Source organism: Panthera pardus, unplaced genomic scaffold (genome assembly GCF_024362965.1).
Source record: "Panthera pardus isolate Hobbes unplaced genomic scaffold, ASM2436296v1 HiC_scaffold_16, whole genome shotgun sequence".
NCBI classification, from domain to species: domain Eukaryota; kingdom Metazoa; phylum Chordata; class Mammalia; order Carnivora; family Felidae; genus Panthera; species Panthera pardus.
The window spans coordinates 22659459-22673286 of record NW_026526721.1 but is presented as its reverse complement, the minus strand read 5'-3'; the positions used below and the strand labels follow the sequence as shown (position 1 = coordinate 22673286).

Here is a 13828-nt window from a genome sequence, read left to right as displayed (position 1 = left end):
TTTCCCCAAAGCTGTTGACTGGGAAAACGAGACAGGCTAATTATAGGGAGTTTTCACAACCAGCAGGACTCAAATACTGGGGTTTCAGAGGTCCGTGGAGTGGCCGATGTGAAGGCCTAAGGGCACTGCAGTGCTCCTATGGAGAAGAGGGGAAGATAGTCTGGGAACAGACAGTGAGATCTGAGGATCCCCTGAGAAGTACTGGGACAGACATTTTCTTCTTCTTGGAGCACACTGGGGAGAGGTGGCATTGTCTCTCCAGTGACAAAAGAGCTAGCCGGTGCCATTTTTGTCCCTTGCCCCCCAGCATAAACTAACTTCAGTTAGCAGCACAGCACCAACACTGGCGGCCTAAACTGCTTACACCAAGGCCCATCCCCTGCACTCTGCTGGTGATGTTTTTCTGGGGCAAGTGTGCCTGAGAACCAGAGTACTGGACCTCTCCCCTAGAAGACCAGCACAAGCACCCCCGTCTCCCCTCACACATCATGTCGACTGAACCAGGTGTCTTTTATCAAGCGGACCAGAGCACATCTAGTTAAAAGTCACCACACTCTGTCCAAGGTCCATACACTCCCCACTGCAGGAAAGGAGAAACTTGCAGAGGACTGACCTGAGGGAAAGAGCAGCCAAAACACACAGCGGACTGCACAGAGAAGACACAAAAGACACTTCCTGAAGCACTGAGCTCTGGAGAGGATATCACCTCTTCTTAACAAAGCCATTACTCTCAGCAGCAGGAAGCATAACAGGCTTTCCTAACACACAGAAGAAGACGAAGACCTAGACAAAATGCCAAGATAGAGGAATTCATCCCAAAAGAAAGAATAAGAAAAGTTAATGGCCAGGGATTTAATAGAAACTTATATAAGTAATATGCCTGATCCAGAATTTAAAACATGAAACAAAAGGACACTAGTTGGGGTTGAGAAAAGCAAAGAAGACACCAGGGAGTCGCTTACTGCAGAGATAAAAGACCTAAACAACCAAGTGTGTTGCTTTAACTTTTTGGTTTTATTAATAATTCTGTTATGGATGTTCATGTATAAGGTTTTATTGTGGACATCTATCTTTAATTCTCTTGGGAATGTAATTGCTGAGTCATACGATAACTCTATGTTTAACATTCTGGGTAACTGTTAGACTTTTTATCCAGAGCACCTGCTCCATTTTTTACATTCTCACCCACCAGCAGTGCATGAAAGTGCCAATTTGTCCGTAGCTTCGCCAACACTATTATCCGTCTTTTTTATTACAGCCAGCCCCGAGGGTGTGACGTGGTATTGTGGTTTTGATTTACATTTTCATGGTAGCTAATGAATTTGAGCATCTTTTCATGTTTTCAGTGATCTTCCCTTGACTTCTGAGGCTTGTAACAAGCCTTGGCAGCCTTGTCCCTCTCCAGACACTTTGTGTCCTATCCCTCTCCACTTTATATTGAATATTACAGTTCTAGTGAGGTTCTGTCATCTTTTTGAATGATTCAGTTTCCCTTCTAGTTCAGGTCTGTTGGTTCCCATTTCCTTCCTACCTTTCCCTCTTTGTTGCTTGGCCAGAGCTGACTTCATGAATGTATGATGTGCATAATTGCGTAGAGCCTGACATTCAAAAGGGCCCTATATTTGCTTCCATATATTGCTGTGTTTGCCTTGAAATCCATGATAATTTTTGGATAAGAAACCCCACATTTCATTTTGCAGTAGGCCCTGCAAATTATGTAGCCAGTCTGGTGCCTGTCTTATCATTATTACTTATCCTTCAGGTCTCAGTTTAGACAGAGATACCTACAAGAGGTGTTCCCCACCACTGTAGACTGTATTATGTGTCTTCCTGTATTTCATCTATACCAGCATGTATTATGGTTTGCCATTTTTTCGTCTAAGCCTTTGACCTATTAGACTAAAGGCTTTGCCTTTCTGATCTATTTTTCTATCCTCAGAAACCAGCATAGTGCCTGTTACTCAGCCTTCGTAAGATGTGTACTTCAACTACATAGTTATGGCTCAGGTGATGGGCCATAGAGGGAATAATTCCAAACATGAGCTCCAGGGCCAGACAGCCTCGATATTCAGTCATATCATTTGTAAACTGTTTGGAAACTGGGTATTTAATGTATTGTTTCCTCAATTTCTCATCTTTAAAGTGAGGATAATATTAGTCCAAATCTTATAATAGGGATTAAGTGAACTAATAAATGTAAAACATTGAAAATAACATCTAACTACCATTTACTATATTTGTTACCTGCTATCATTGTTATATTAAGTTTCTGTTTGCTGAATAAATTATTGATTCTATATGCAAAGAGAAGAGAAGGGCACTAGAACCTCGTGAAAAACTATGCAAGTTAAGGAGTTATACTGTATAGGGGCGCCTGGGTGGCTCAGTCAGTTAAGCATCGACTCTTGGTTTGTGAGTTCAGAGCCTCACGTCTGGCTCCATGCTCACAGTGCCGAGTCTGGTTGGGATTGTCTGTCTGTCTCCTTCTCTATCTTCCCCTTCCCCACTCCCTGCTCAAAGTGTCTCTGTCTCTCTTAAAATAAATATATAAACTTTAATTTTTTTTAAGTAGTTACACTGTACACATCACTCTTCCTTACATGAATTTGCAATGCTAGGAAGAAGGTTAATTGTACAAAAGTTGTTTATGAAACCAAAATAGGAAGAAAATTAGGAAGCTGGGAACAAACCCGAAGGAAAGAGAAATTAATGCTAAGAGCAAGTATAAGGATCTTATAAGGAGGGAAGAGAATCTTTCTGTTTAAAATTCTTTACAGAAACTGTTCAACTGAACACAATGTTAACACAATTTTAGGAGATGAGTTTGAGTAAATTAATGCCAGTAACCTTTGGAAAGTGTTTTCTTGTTTATATAATTAGTAGTCATGCTTTGACATTACCTGTAAGTATTTGAAGTTGAGCTTAATTTATAGTCAGCAGAGATATAATGCCATTATGAAAAGGCAAACAGAATGTATAATAAAGGGGTACATGTTTTCTCTATGTCTACATTTGTCTTGGGTTATATATGCTGTCTCTGCTTGTCCAACATGAGGAGATCGCATGTGCCCATAACACTCTCCTTTGTGCTTGCTGGCTTCTCTCATTTCCTTCATATGCTTTCTGGGGGCACAGGCGTGGACTTATGTCTGCAAAGCTGTTCCTCTTTCACTATTTACAGTTCATAGTCCACACTTTCGTTTTATCAAGGAACATGCCTGTGACTCTACCCTACCCCTCCATTTACTCAACCCAAGATAAAACTTGGGTGTTCCTACCTGGAACCTTTCAGTTTATTTGTATTATTATTATTTTTAAATGTTTATTTATTTGAGAGAGAGAGAGACAGACAGACAGAAAGAATCCAAGTGGGGTAGAGAGAGGGACAGAATCTAAAGCAGGCTCCAGGCTCTAAGCTGACAGCACAGAGCCCAACAATGGGCTTGAACTCACGGACCATGAGATCATGACCTGAGCCAAAGTCGGACGTTTAACCAACTGAGTCACCCAGGCGTCCCTATTTGCATTATTTTTAAAAATGGATACTTGTTGTACTTTAATTTCCCAAAGGGTAAAAATTGTTCAGTTTTGCTCAGCATGTATCCCCAGTGCCTAAGTGCATCTTGTAGAATAATTGCACCAGAAAACAATTGCTGAATAGCTAAGTGACATGATTCACAAATCTCACAAAAGGCCAAAGGGGTCAGTGACTCTAAAAATTGTCAAAGACATCAGTATAAAGAAGAAGGAAGATTGGGAATACAGGCAACTCAAATGTGTTATGTACTACAATTGGGTTCTAAACTTGGCAATAGATGTCTAGTCAGGTGAGGTTACAAAAACAACTAATAAACAGGATACATTCTATAATTTCAAATGTCCAACAATTAAAATTGACAACAAAATATTTGTGTTGGAATTAAACTCCAGAAGGTAGTTATCACAATGATTTTTCATTAAGTGATTCTTCAAAGGACAGTAAACTCTATCAATAAACATTTTATAAAAATATTGAAATACTCTTCAAATAAGCAATTTTAAACTGACCTTCTGGAAAGGCAAAGAATATAACATTAAATCAAATTTCAAAGAGTGCCTTTCTAAAAAGGATTGGAATAATAATGTATAGTCAGGCACTTTACTTTCCAATCATCTTACTTAATGCAATGATAGAACCTGAAAATACTAGACGGACAGCTAATATGCCCATTAACCTGTCTCAGTCAAATATCAGATGTCTTAAATGAATCTTCAGTAGGTGGTGAATCAAAGCCAAGATATAAATTAATTTTCTTTCAGAAATGTGTAATACCTTTTTGTGACACAAAGAGAAAGATGTCCTTTGAAATGTTAGATATGAGAAGGAATGACTTTGGTCTTCTAGTATAAGTATTTGAGACAAATGGATATTGTAATTATTATAGAGCCAATGTCAAGTCTGAAAGTGACTTATGATTTCCCGGGGAATCACATACCTTCCCAAAGAAATTCTGTTCTTCCAGAATTTCTGTTAATAACTTCAGATACATTGAAAATAACTTTTCAATCTCCACATCTTTACTAATTTCATACTAATTTTACAAACACCAGTTTTTCGCAAGTCAAAACCATATCATTTACAACAGGAAATAACAAAAGCATATGTTTATTTTCAAAGGAGATATATTTGCCTTTCAATTCTGTGAAAGAACAGTATTTTTCCTAATAGAAAAATGAAGAATTTGTTTTGTACCATTGATAAGCTATTTTATCACATTAATAAAGATAATAAGTGCAAGTTGTTCATCCATAGTAAATAATAATAATACTAAATAATAGCTGGAGGAATATATTTCCTTTACTCAACCACATTTACGTTTTCACTATAACTTAATTTGCCTTATAAGATATTAGAATATAATGGTCCTGTCCTTGGTACTAGTCCAGGTGACTTTAACATAAAGTACCATAAAAATAAAAATGTTCTCACCTTTGTTCAACTATAATATCACCCTACAGGATGAATCCCGAAGTTTCAGTAAGATTAGAAAAGTAGTGTGTCCTAAGAAATGCACAGAGTTCAAAGTAGTAATTATAAGCAATTACTATATTGGCATGTTCTACCACATTTAATAATTATTTAAAATAGTCCACCAGGGACTATTTTGAATATAAATTTATATTTTTCCAGGAAATTAAAAGAATGTGGGAGAATCCTGCCATGTAAATATGGAAGAGATAAAGAGGGAAAGGTTGAAACAGGTCTGTGGAGAGTGCTTATGGAAATAACAGTACATGTAATTCACATTAATTGGAATCCAAATTAGTGGTATCCAAATTGTAAAGTGTGCTTAGACAAAAAAGTGATGTCTTAGAAAGGTGATGTCATATGGAAGTACTGAAATGTCAGGTTGAGACACTGGGAGTTTATTTAGGTATCAGCACAATGTTATTCACGATCATAGAGCGCAGCAGATGTGAAACCTTCATGAAGTTGGTATGAGAATTAAAAGTTTGCTTTTTAAAAAACGTATTCTTAGCTACACAAGAATTTCTGCATCTGCAATGAGATTTTGCTAGAGAAACATGGGAAATAACATAATGCTGATGGCTTTTGCAGAGTCGGGGAATCTTTTTCGGTCACATTCACCCTGAGTGTGATTGTTCTCTTGAAATCCAGAGATGCACGTGAGCATCCGTCCAACGCAGCAGCACAGCCAAGGTTCCAGATAGTAGAAGCAGAGAGCAGAGAGGTCTATGGAAACACAGTTGCTAGACATTGAAAATGATAATATTGAGCAAGATGATAAATCATTGTCATCATTTAAAATATAAATAGATAAAGGCTCAGAAACTGATCCAAGACTGAAGACACGGTCAAGCATGGGACATGGGGAAGAATTAGTATCAGTCATGGAAGGGAAGACAAGAGGGGTAGAAGAAGTTATTCTGGGTGATGGAGTGATGGCTCACATTTGTTCGTGCTGGTTGGAGAAACACATGAAACAAGAAGGCCCTGAAGGAGAGGTATCTGGTCCTGTAACTCTCCAGAGAAAAAGAGTTTCTGGATGGAGAAGGGTGACTAATGATCGCAAGTGTAAGGGAGAGGATGAGACTGTCTAGGACAGAGTACAGGGGCCTCCAGAGAGAGAGGAAGCTGCAACCCAGATTAAAAAGTAGACAGAGAAATGACACTGGGAGAAAAAATAGGAGAGCGTGGGTGTCCTGAAAGCCAAAGGAAGTCTGCACATAAGGAAGGAAGGATAGTTCAGTGAGATCCAATGATAAACAGAAGTGCAGTAAGATAAAGAACTCGGAATACCCACTTAGTGACTGAAAAGTAGTTACTTACTTTGTATAACAAATTGGCCACTCTGCTTTTGAGTTTACTCATTCTAATTTTAACTTTTGTGAGTTTCTGCATTTTTTTTCCTTTTCTCTCAAGTAAGTAATTGGGTTGGCAGCCAAACATCTTAAATATTGGCAGAAGAGAATGCCTTCTGCTTGAAAACCTCACCTTACTATTTTTTAGCAATTCTTGAAAGTTGGAGAACATGTTTTTGGCCTAGAAATCCTGATCTAAGTTGCATAATACATTCCCAGCATGTTTTTGTTTCTTTGTTTTTGAAGACCATTTTTATGATAATGATAGTAAATAAATTATGAGTGACTGATATGATTGTGTAGTAATTACATTCCTATATAAAAGTAGAAAGCAAAAAATGGTTGTATTGTGTCCCAAGCAATTTCATGTTTGAAAAAGAGCTTTAAAATAGTCTGTTGATATGAATACAAGAAAATAAACACCAAGTTTTAATAATACAAAGTGCACACATGTATTGAAATTTATTTCAATTTCAGTTACATAGAAAATTAAACAACCATTATGTTATTACATAATAACTTACATATTTCAAAATAAATGTGTGGCATGCAGTGTTTATTGAGTCACTAAAACCTCAGACGTTGAAAATAATCATTTCAATAATAGTAAATACATGTTTCAAATGAATTATAAAATGACAAATTTTACTATATTTCCTGATTGTAGAAAGTAAAATTCGGTGAGTAAATTATCTGTGTTTTAACATGTGTGCTATAAAGGCATTTAAGTGATTTAAGAAAATAATTGTAGTTCTACCCATTAGGTTGCACACAAGAATTCTTATTTGAAATATAATCTATAAACTATTGGATTATGAGCAATTCCTTGATTTGAATCAATATTCGTGGAGTACATGATTAATCATTTTTATGTTGTTTCCATTGACTTTCTAAGAGTGACTTTCGTAGTGCTGTTTTTAATAATTTACCTGTGATAGGTACAGTGCTAATTAGGCTTATGAACAGTACTGTTTCATTCATTCAACAATAACTATAAATTCCTCTTGGGCTTCAGTTGTCATACATCTTGATACATTGCCTTTACATGGTGAAATAGGGAACTAAGGTGAAAACAAGAATATCATTTTGACTGGTGAGTTTTAGCCAGAATTGAATAGGCATTGTTGTTTTGCTATGTTTGCAAGGAGCATAATTGGAAGCCAACAAAGCCCTTCCTAGAAGAACATGTAAGGTTTTGAAAAAGCAAAGAGCACATTATATAAAGGAGGTTGATAAAACACGTGTTTAAGTTTTTACTACATGTCAGGTTCCCTATGAGCAAATGGGCAGGTAAAAATGGAAAAGCTAAAAGCAGTAAATCATAAATACAGAAACATGACTTTAAAAATCCTTAATGCAGGTAAGACTTTCTGTTTTCATTTATTATATGTGTGATAAACGCCCTATGTTTGGTCATCATTTTGCACGAACCAAGCGTAAAATCTTTCTTTTTCCTGAATCGATGCAAACAGAGCCCAGACGGCCGTATCGAAGTCAAAGGGCAGCATGGAAGCTCATCACTGCACATTAAAGATGTGAAGTTGTCAGATTCAGGGAGATATGACTGTGAAGCCGCAAGTAGGATTGGAGGGCACCAAAAGAGCATGTACCTTGATATTGAATGTAAGTTATTTTCTTTTTGTATGTTTATTGAAACAGCTTTTTCTGCTTTAGAAAGTATGAATTTGAGTAGGAAAATCAAAATACATGTGTAATTCATGATTTCACTATTTAACGCAAGCTCTGGAACAAATGCGGCCACTCAGTCAGTTATTAGAGACATCTAGTGGATGCTGTGGGACATTTCGCAGTGCCGTGTGTTGAATGCTTTTCCATACTGCTTATTCTGAAAACTGTGATTTTCATTTTTACTTTTTTTGCAGCCTTTAACCCAAACACAATATACATTAAACTGCATTAGTTTTCAGTGGTTGTCAGTATCTCCTTAGAGTTCTAAGATTGATGGTCCTGTGTTTCACATATGTGGTTATTTTGTTGAGATATTTTGCATCCTCCTAAGATACAAAAATAGTGTTTTCAAAATGATTGAATGCATCAGTACTTACATTTTATCGAAGTAATGTTTATTGTCTGGAAGTGCAAATGATGACAAGGAGAGTTGTTAAATAAATACAAGGGTTTTCATAATTTTGTGTGATTTGGGGATTATGAGGGCTAATGCAAATGCTCAATCCACCTTAGGTCATTGCATGGGATTTTAGAATAATTTCATATATATGTTCCTAAAAAAGAAAGAGTTTTAATATTATTTTCAATAAATCATCAATTTTGGAGGTTTTCTGATGTTGAAGACATAGCTGTCTTAGTGGGAATGTATAAGATGCTCTTTTTAAATGAACTTGTGTGTGTGTGTGTGTGTGTGTGTGTGTGTGTGTGTGTATGTGTGTGTGTGTGTTTTAATGTTAATTTATCTTCAGAGAGAAAGAGAGCAGGGAAGGGGCAGAGAGAAAGGGGGAGACAGAGAATCCCAAGCAGGTTCTACGCTGTCAGCACAAAGCCCAATGCTGGGCTTGAACTCACGGACTGTGAGATCATGATCAAGTCAAAACCAAGAGTCACATGCTTAACCGACTGAGCCACCCAAGTGCCCCAAGATGCTCTTATTGATAACACATTTCTATTGAGTAATTTATAGTACATTAATACTGACAGAATATGGGGGTAACTATGAAATAAGGTGTATTTTCTTATTGAGAATGTCTTTTGAAAGCAAATATTTTCTCAAGAACAAGCACAAATAATCCATATTATTTTCATAAATGTTCTTATTAAGAAATTCATGGAAAGGCCAATTAAATAATTCTAAAAAATTATGAAGGATATTAAGTGATTCTATCACAAATCACTGATTTCATTGCTTAAGTTAGGGAACCTCCAAGAAAGTCATTTTATTACTATCATACATCTTAAAAAAAGAAACAAACAAACAAAAAAGCCATGATATTATTCAGGACACAAAGGAAGAAGTGATGCTGATAACTTATTTAGCTTTCTTTTATAATACTGTTTTCTGGTATTTTCCCATTATTTTGTGTATACATATATATATATATCTTTTTCATGTCAACAACACTTGTAACAAATTATAAACATTTCTCCAACTTTCAACATGTCTGTTTATATTTTGTAATTCAAAATATGTATTTTAAACCAAAGTTTACTTTATTATTTTTTTCCTTTTCTCTAATGTGGACCAACATAAGCAAAAATTTAAGAGTGCTGAAGCATGTTTTGTATTAGAACTGCCCAACCAGTTTAGAGGGGAAGTTTGTAGAATACTTCCAGCCCCTTCCCATTGTCCTAAAAAAAGTGATAAGCATCATATTCTCTTAAGAAGACTTAATATATAAGACTTTTTGTTTTGCGTTTTGTAAATATTTAAAAGCTTTTCTGACAGATCACAGAATTATTACGAAATCACTGCTCTAAGTGCCCAGAAAAGTGGAGCTCATGAGAAAAGAATATCGTTGATATTTCCAAAACAGGGTAAGGCAGACTGGCTCATATAGACGGTATCAGGTTAACATACTAGCACTAGGATTGGTGCTGATTAATTGTGTGACCTGTATTTCTGGAACCTCAGTTACCATTTATGTCAAATAAGAAGGTTGAAGGAAGAGATTCTTGGGGCTTTGTTATACTCAACCATTTAAAAATGCTTTGACTCAAGCATACCCACATCCCTCAAAGGTTCCCTGTAGCTTCTTCGTTGTCCTCCATGCATGCCTACATACGTGTTCAGTATGAAATAAATTAAAAGTTAAATTAAGACCTATAATTTCAGTGTCTATATTTTAAAACCCCATTGAAAAGAATTTTAAAAAGCTATACTGGGTCAAACCTTGGTTCTTTTCATTAAGCTCTTTTAAGATTCGGAATCAGTACTGAGTGATTCTGGACACAAAATGAATAAAATGGAACTCACGCTTTATTAGAACACTGGGGTTGACAGATTTAAATCAAACCTCAACTTAAATTCAAATTTTAAAGTGATAGATGGAGAAAAATATCAAGATAATGTGAAACACTGGTATATAATGATGTGAGATTTTTAGTTATTACTGATTTCAACTAGGTAGAGAATAATGGGATATACACAAATGATTGTGAACTGCAGTATGAATTGTATGTTCTTGTGACCTTTTAAGAAAATAAATATTTTATTTTTTTTATTTTTATTTTTTTTTTAAGTTTATTTATTTTTGAGACAGAGAGAGACAGAGCATGAATGGGGGAGGGGCAGAGAGAGAGGGAGACAGAATCGGAAGCAGGCTCCAGGCTCTGAGCCATCAGCCCAGAGCCCGACGCGGGGCTCGAACTCACAGACTGCGAGATCGTGACCTGAGCTGAAGTCGGAGGCTTAACCGACTGAGCCAACCAGGCGCCCCGAAAATAAATATTTTAATACAAAAAAATAAACCCCAAATACTCTGGTTTTCAACCACTGATGTAATAAAGTACAAGTTGCTTTTAGTCACAGATGTATTACCTCTTTGCTTTAAAGTTTTAGACATTGGTCAGCCTGTTTCATTTTTCTGAAGTAAATGTTCAGAATACAGCTTATGAGCGAACTATATAGTATCTCTTATTTAGATAGGATAAAAAAAAACCTTGCTATGTAAAAGAATGTTTTGACAATTCTTTGAACATTCCTTGAGGTTGTGGTTCCTATCTTGTTGATGAGAAGCTGGCTAGGTAAATCTATTTTAAAAATAATAAAATGGTTTTTTTCAACTCTTAAATCATTCCTTTAAGATAATTTTTATTTCGTTTTGTTGAAACTGACTTTGATAGCTCTTAGAGCACGTCATCATTTTTTGCTTTTTAAAACAATTTTGAGTGTTTAATTTTATTCTTCTTTAGTGGAAATAATTAAAAAATATATATCCTCTGTGGACAATTTTACTGAAATAGAGTTGAACTGTAGTAAAATGCCAATATATAAAAGGCAAAATGTGATCAGTTTTGACATATGTATGTGCCCTCAAATCTATCACAATAACCTAAACAAACATTTACATCACCCCCAAGAGTTTTATCAAACTCCTTTGTAATGTATTTGCCCTTCCATTCTCTTCCCCAGGCAACTGTAAATCTACTTTCTATCATAATTTAGAGACACTTCCAGAACTTTTTATATATGGAATCATACAATATTATGTTAATTTTAACTTTTTACTAAACACTTTCAGTCAGTATGCATTGGTACACATGTGATGCAAAAATTTATAAGTTGTTCCTGTCTTTGCATTGTATGATTGAAACAGAGTTTATGTATTTAGTCACCTGTTGATGAGCATTTGGTTGTTTTCAATTTGAGGCGATTATGAAAAGCCTTTGTGAACATTTTTGAACATCATGTGGACATATTTCTTCTTTTTTCTGGAATAAATATGTTTCTTTGAAAAGCAAAAGGTTTTAACTTTGCTCAAGTCCAACTTATCAAATTTGACTCATGTGTAATATAATTCATGTTCCATCTAGGAAATCATTACCTAACCTAAAGCCACAGAGACTTATGTCTAGGCTTTCTTTTTATTGTTATATTGCTTTACATTTTGCATTAAAATATATGATCTATTTTGGATTCTTTTTGTGGAGTCAACATATATTTTTTTTTTCATGCCTACATCCAAATGATTCAGCACTCTTTATTGAAAAGACTTTCTTTATCTTAGCTAAGGATTTGCCAATATTGTTGAGTTTACAAAATATTAGTTTGGGGCTTTATCAATTTATATTCTTTATCATAAATCTATTTTCTAGTTTGTTGATTTACATTTTATTTCCATTCTATATATTTTGGTCTTGCTTTGGTTTTTGGCCATAGATTCTTAAAGTGGAATATTAGGTCATTTACTTCAGATATTTCTTATTTTCTAATATAACCATATAAAACTCTAATTTTTTCACTAAATAATACTTCAGCACAACCTGCAAATTACGATATGTTGTGTTTTCTTGTCATTAGTTGAAAATATTTCCTAATTCTTCTTGTGATTTTATCATTAGTCCATAGTTATTCATAAGTGTTTATTTAATCTCCAGATATTTAGTATTTTCCTAGATTTCTTGCTGTTATTTATTTCTTCACTCTGTTTAAAATAACCCTCTTATATGATTGTTATTATTTTTTATGTATTGAGATTTGTTTTATGTCCCAGCATATGATCTATTTTGGTAACTACACAGTGTGTATGGAAAGCACATGTATTCTGCAGTCATAGAATGCTGTGTGTTAGAAATACCAATCAGATGGAGGTAGGTGATAGTCTTATTTAAATCTTCTATGTCTTTATTGACTTTCTTTGTATAGCTGTTTTATGAGAATGAGAGGTGTTAAAATCCTCTACCATGACTGTGAACTTTTCTCTCTCACTTTCCTCCTGTTGATTTTTGTGTCATGTATCTTTAGGCTCAGTGAGGCTGTGCACATGTACAGTTTGTATATTGTTTTAGTTTTCTATTTCTTCTATAACCAGTGACCACAAACTTAATTGCTATAAGCAACACAAATACGTTACCCTTCAGTTCTGGAAGTCGGAGGTTCAAAATGATTTTCACTGCAATGAAAAGTCAGTAGGGCTGTGTTCCTTTGTGGGGATTGTTTTCTTGTCCCTTTCAGCTTCTAGAATCTGCCCACATTTGTTGGCTCTTGGTCCTCTTCCATCTCTAAAGCCAGCAATGGCAGATGGAGTCTCTCTCACATCACCCCACTCTAATTCTGCTTCTTTTCTCACATCTTCTCTGTCTCTGAATTTCCTGCCATTACATGAGACCCACATTGGATAATCTAGGATATTCTTCTCAATGCAACATCTTTAACTTAATTGCAGCTGCAAAGTTCCTGTTGGAAACAAAGTTCCTGGTGTAACGCGCTTACAGGTTCCGCAGATTATGACGTGAATATCTTTGGGGGATAGGTCATTATTTTCTCTCCCACATATGTCTTCCTCATTAATTCTTTCTTTGACTTTCTCCACTAATCATTTGACTTGATGTATTTTACCTAATATGCACATAACTACTCATACCTTCCTTGGCTTACTGCTTGTACACCCGTTTTCATTTGCTTACTTTCCATCTACTTATATTTTTATATGAAATAAAAATGTGCCTTTTTAGGCAGCATGTGACCGAATATTGCTTTTTCATTCTTTGTGTCAATCTCTACCTTATATTAGAATATTTAAAGTAAGGATGAGCAATAAATGGGCCAGGTAATAAATATTTCAGATTTTCCTGAGCCTTAAGTGGTACTTGCAAACTATCTTAAAGGCTTGTGCATTTCTTTCTTACAAATAATTAAAAATGTAAAAACCATTCTTAACTGTAAGAATACATATATGAGGTCCTTGGACTACGTTTTGTCCATGGTTCATAGTTTGCCATAGTTCATGCTTCAGACTATTAACTTTAATACTGTTATTGATACAGTTTCATT

General features: G+C 35.3%; 1 protein-coding gene across 3 annotated transcripts in view; it reads left to right on the top strand.

Moving 5' to 3' along the window:
- Nucleotides 1-13828, top strand: part of NCAM2 (neural cell adhesion molecule 2) — a 518606-nt gene that overhangs the window by 371555 nt on the left and 133223 nt on the right. For all 3 annotated transcript variants that reach the window (XM_053903178.1, XM_019467773.2, XM_053903179.1), the window contains one exon: nucleotides 7836-7986. In XM_053903178.1, the coding sequence (XP_053759153.1) occupies nucleotides 7836-7986 (151 nt within the window). The remainder of the gene's footprint in view (nucleotides 1-7835; nucleotides 7987-13828) is intronic.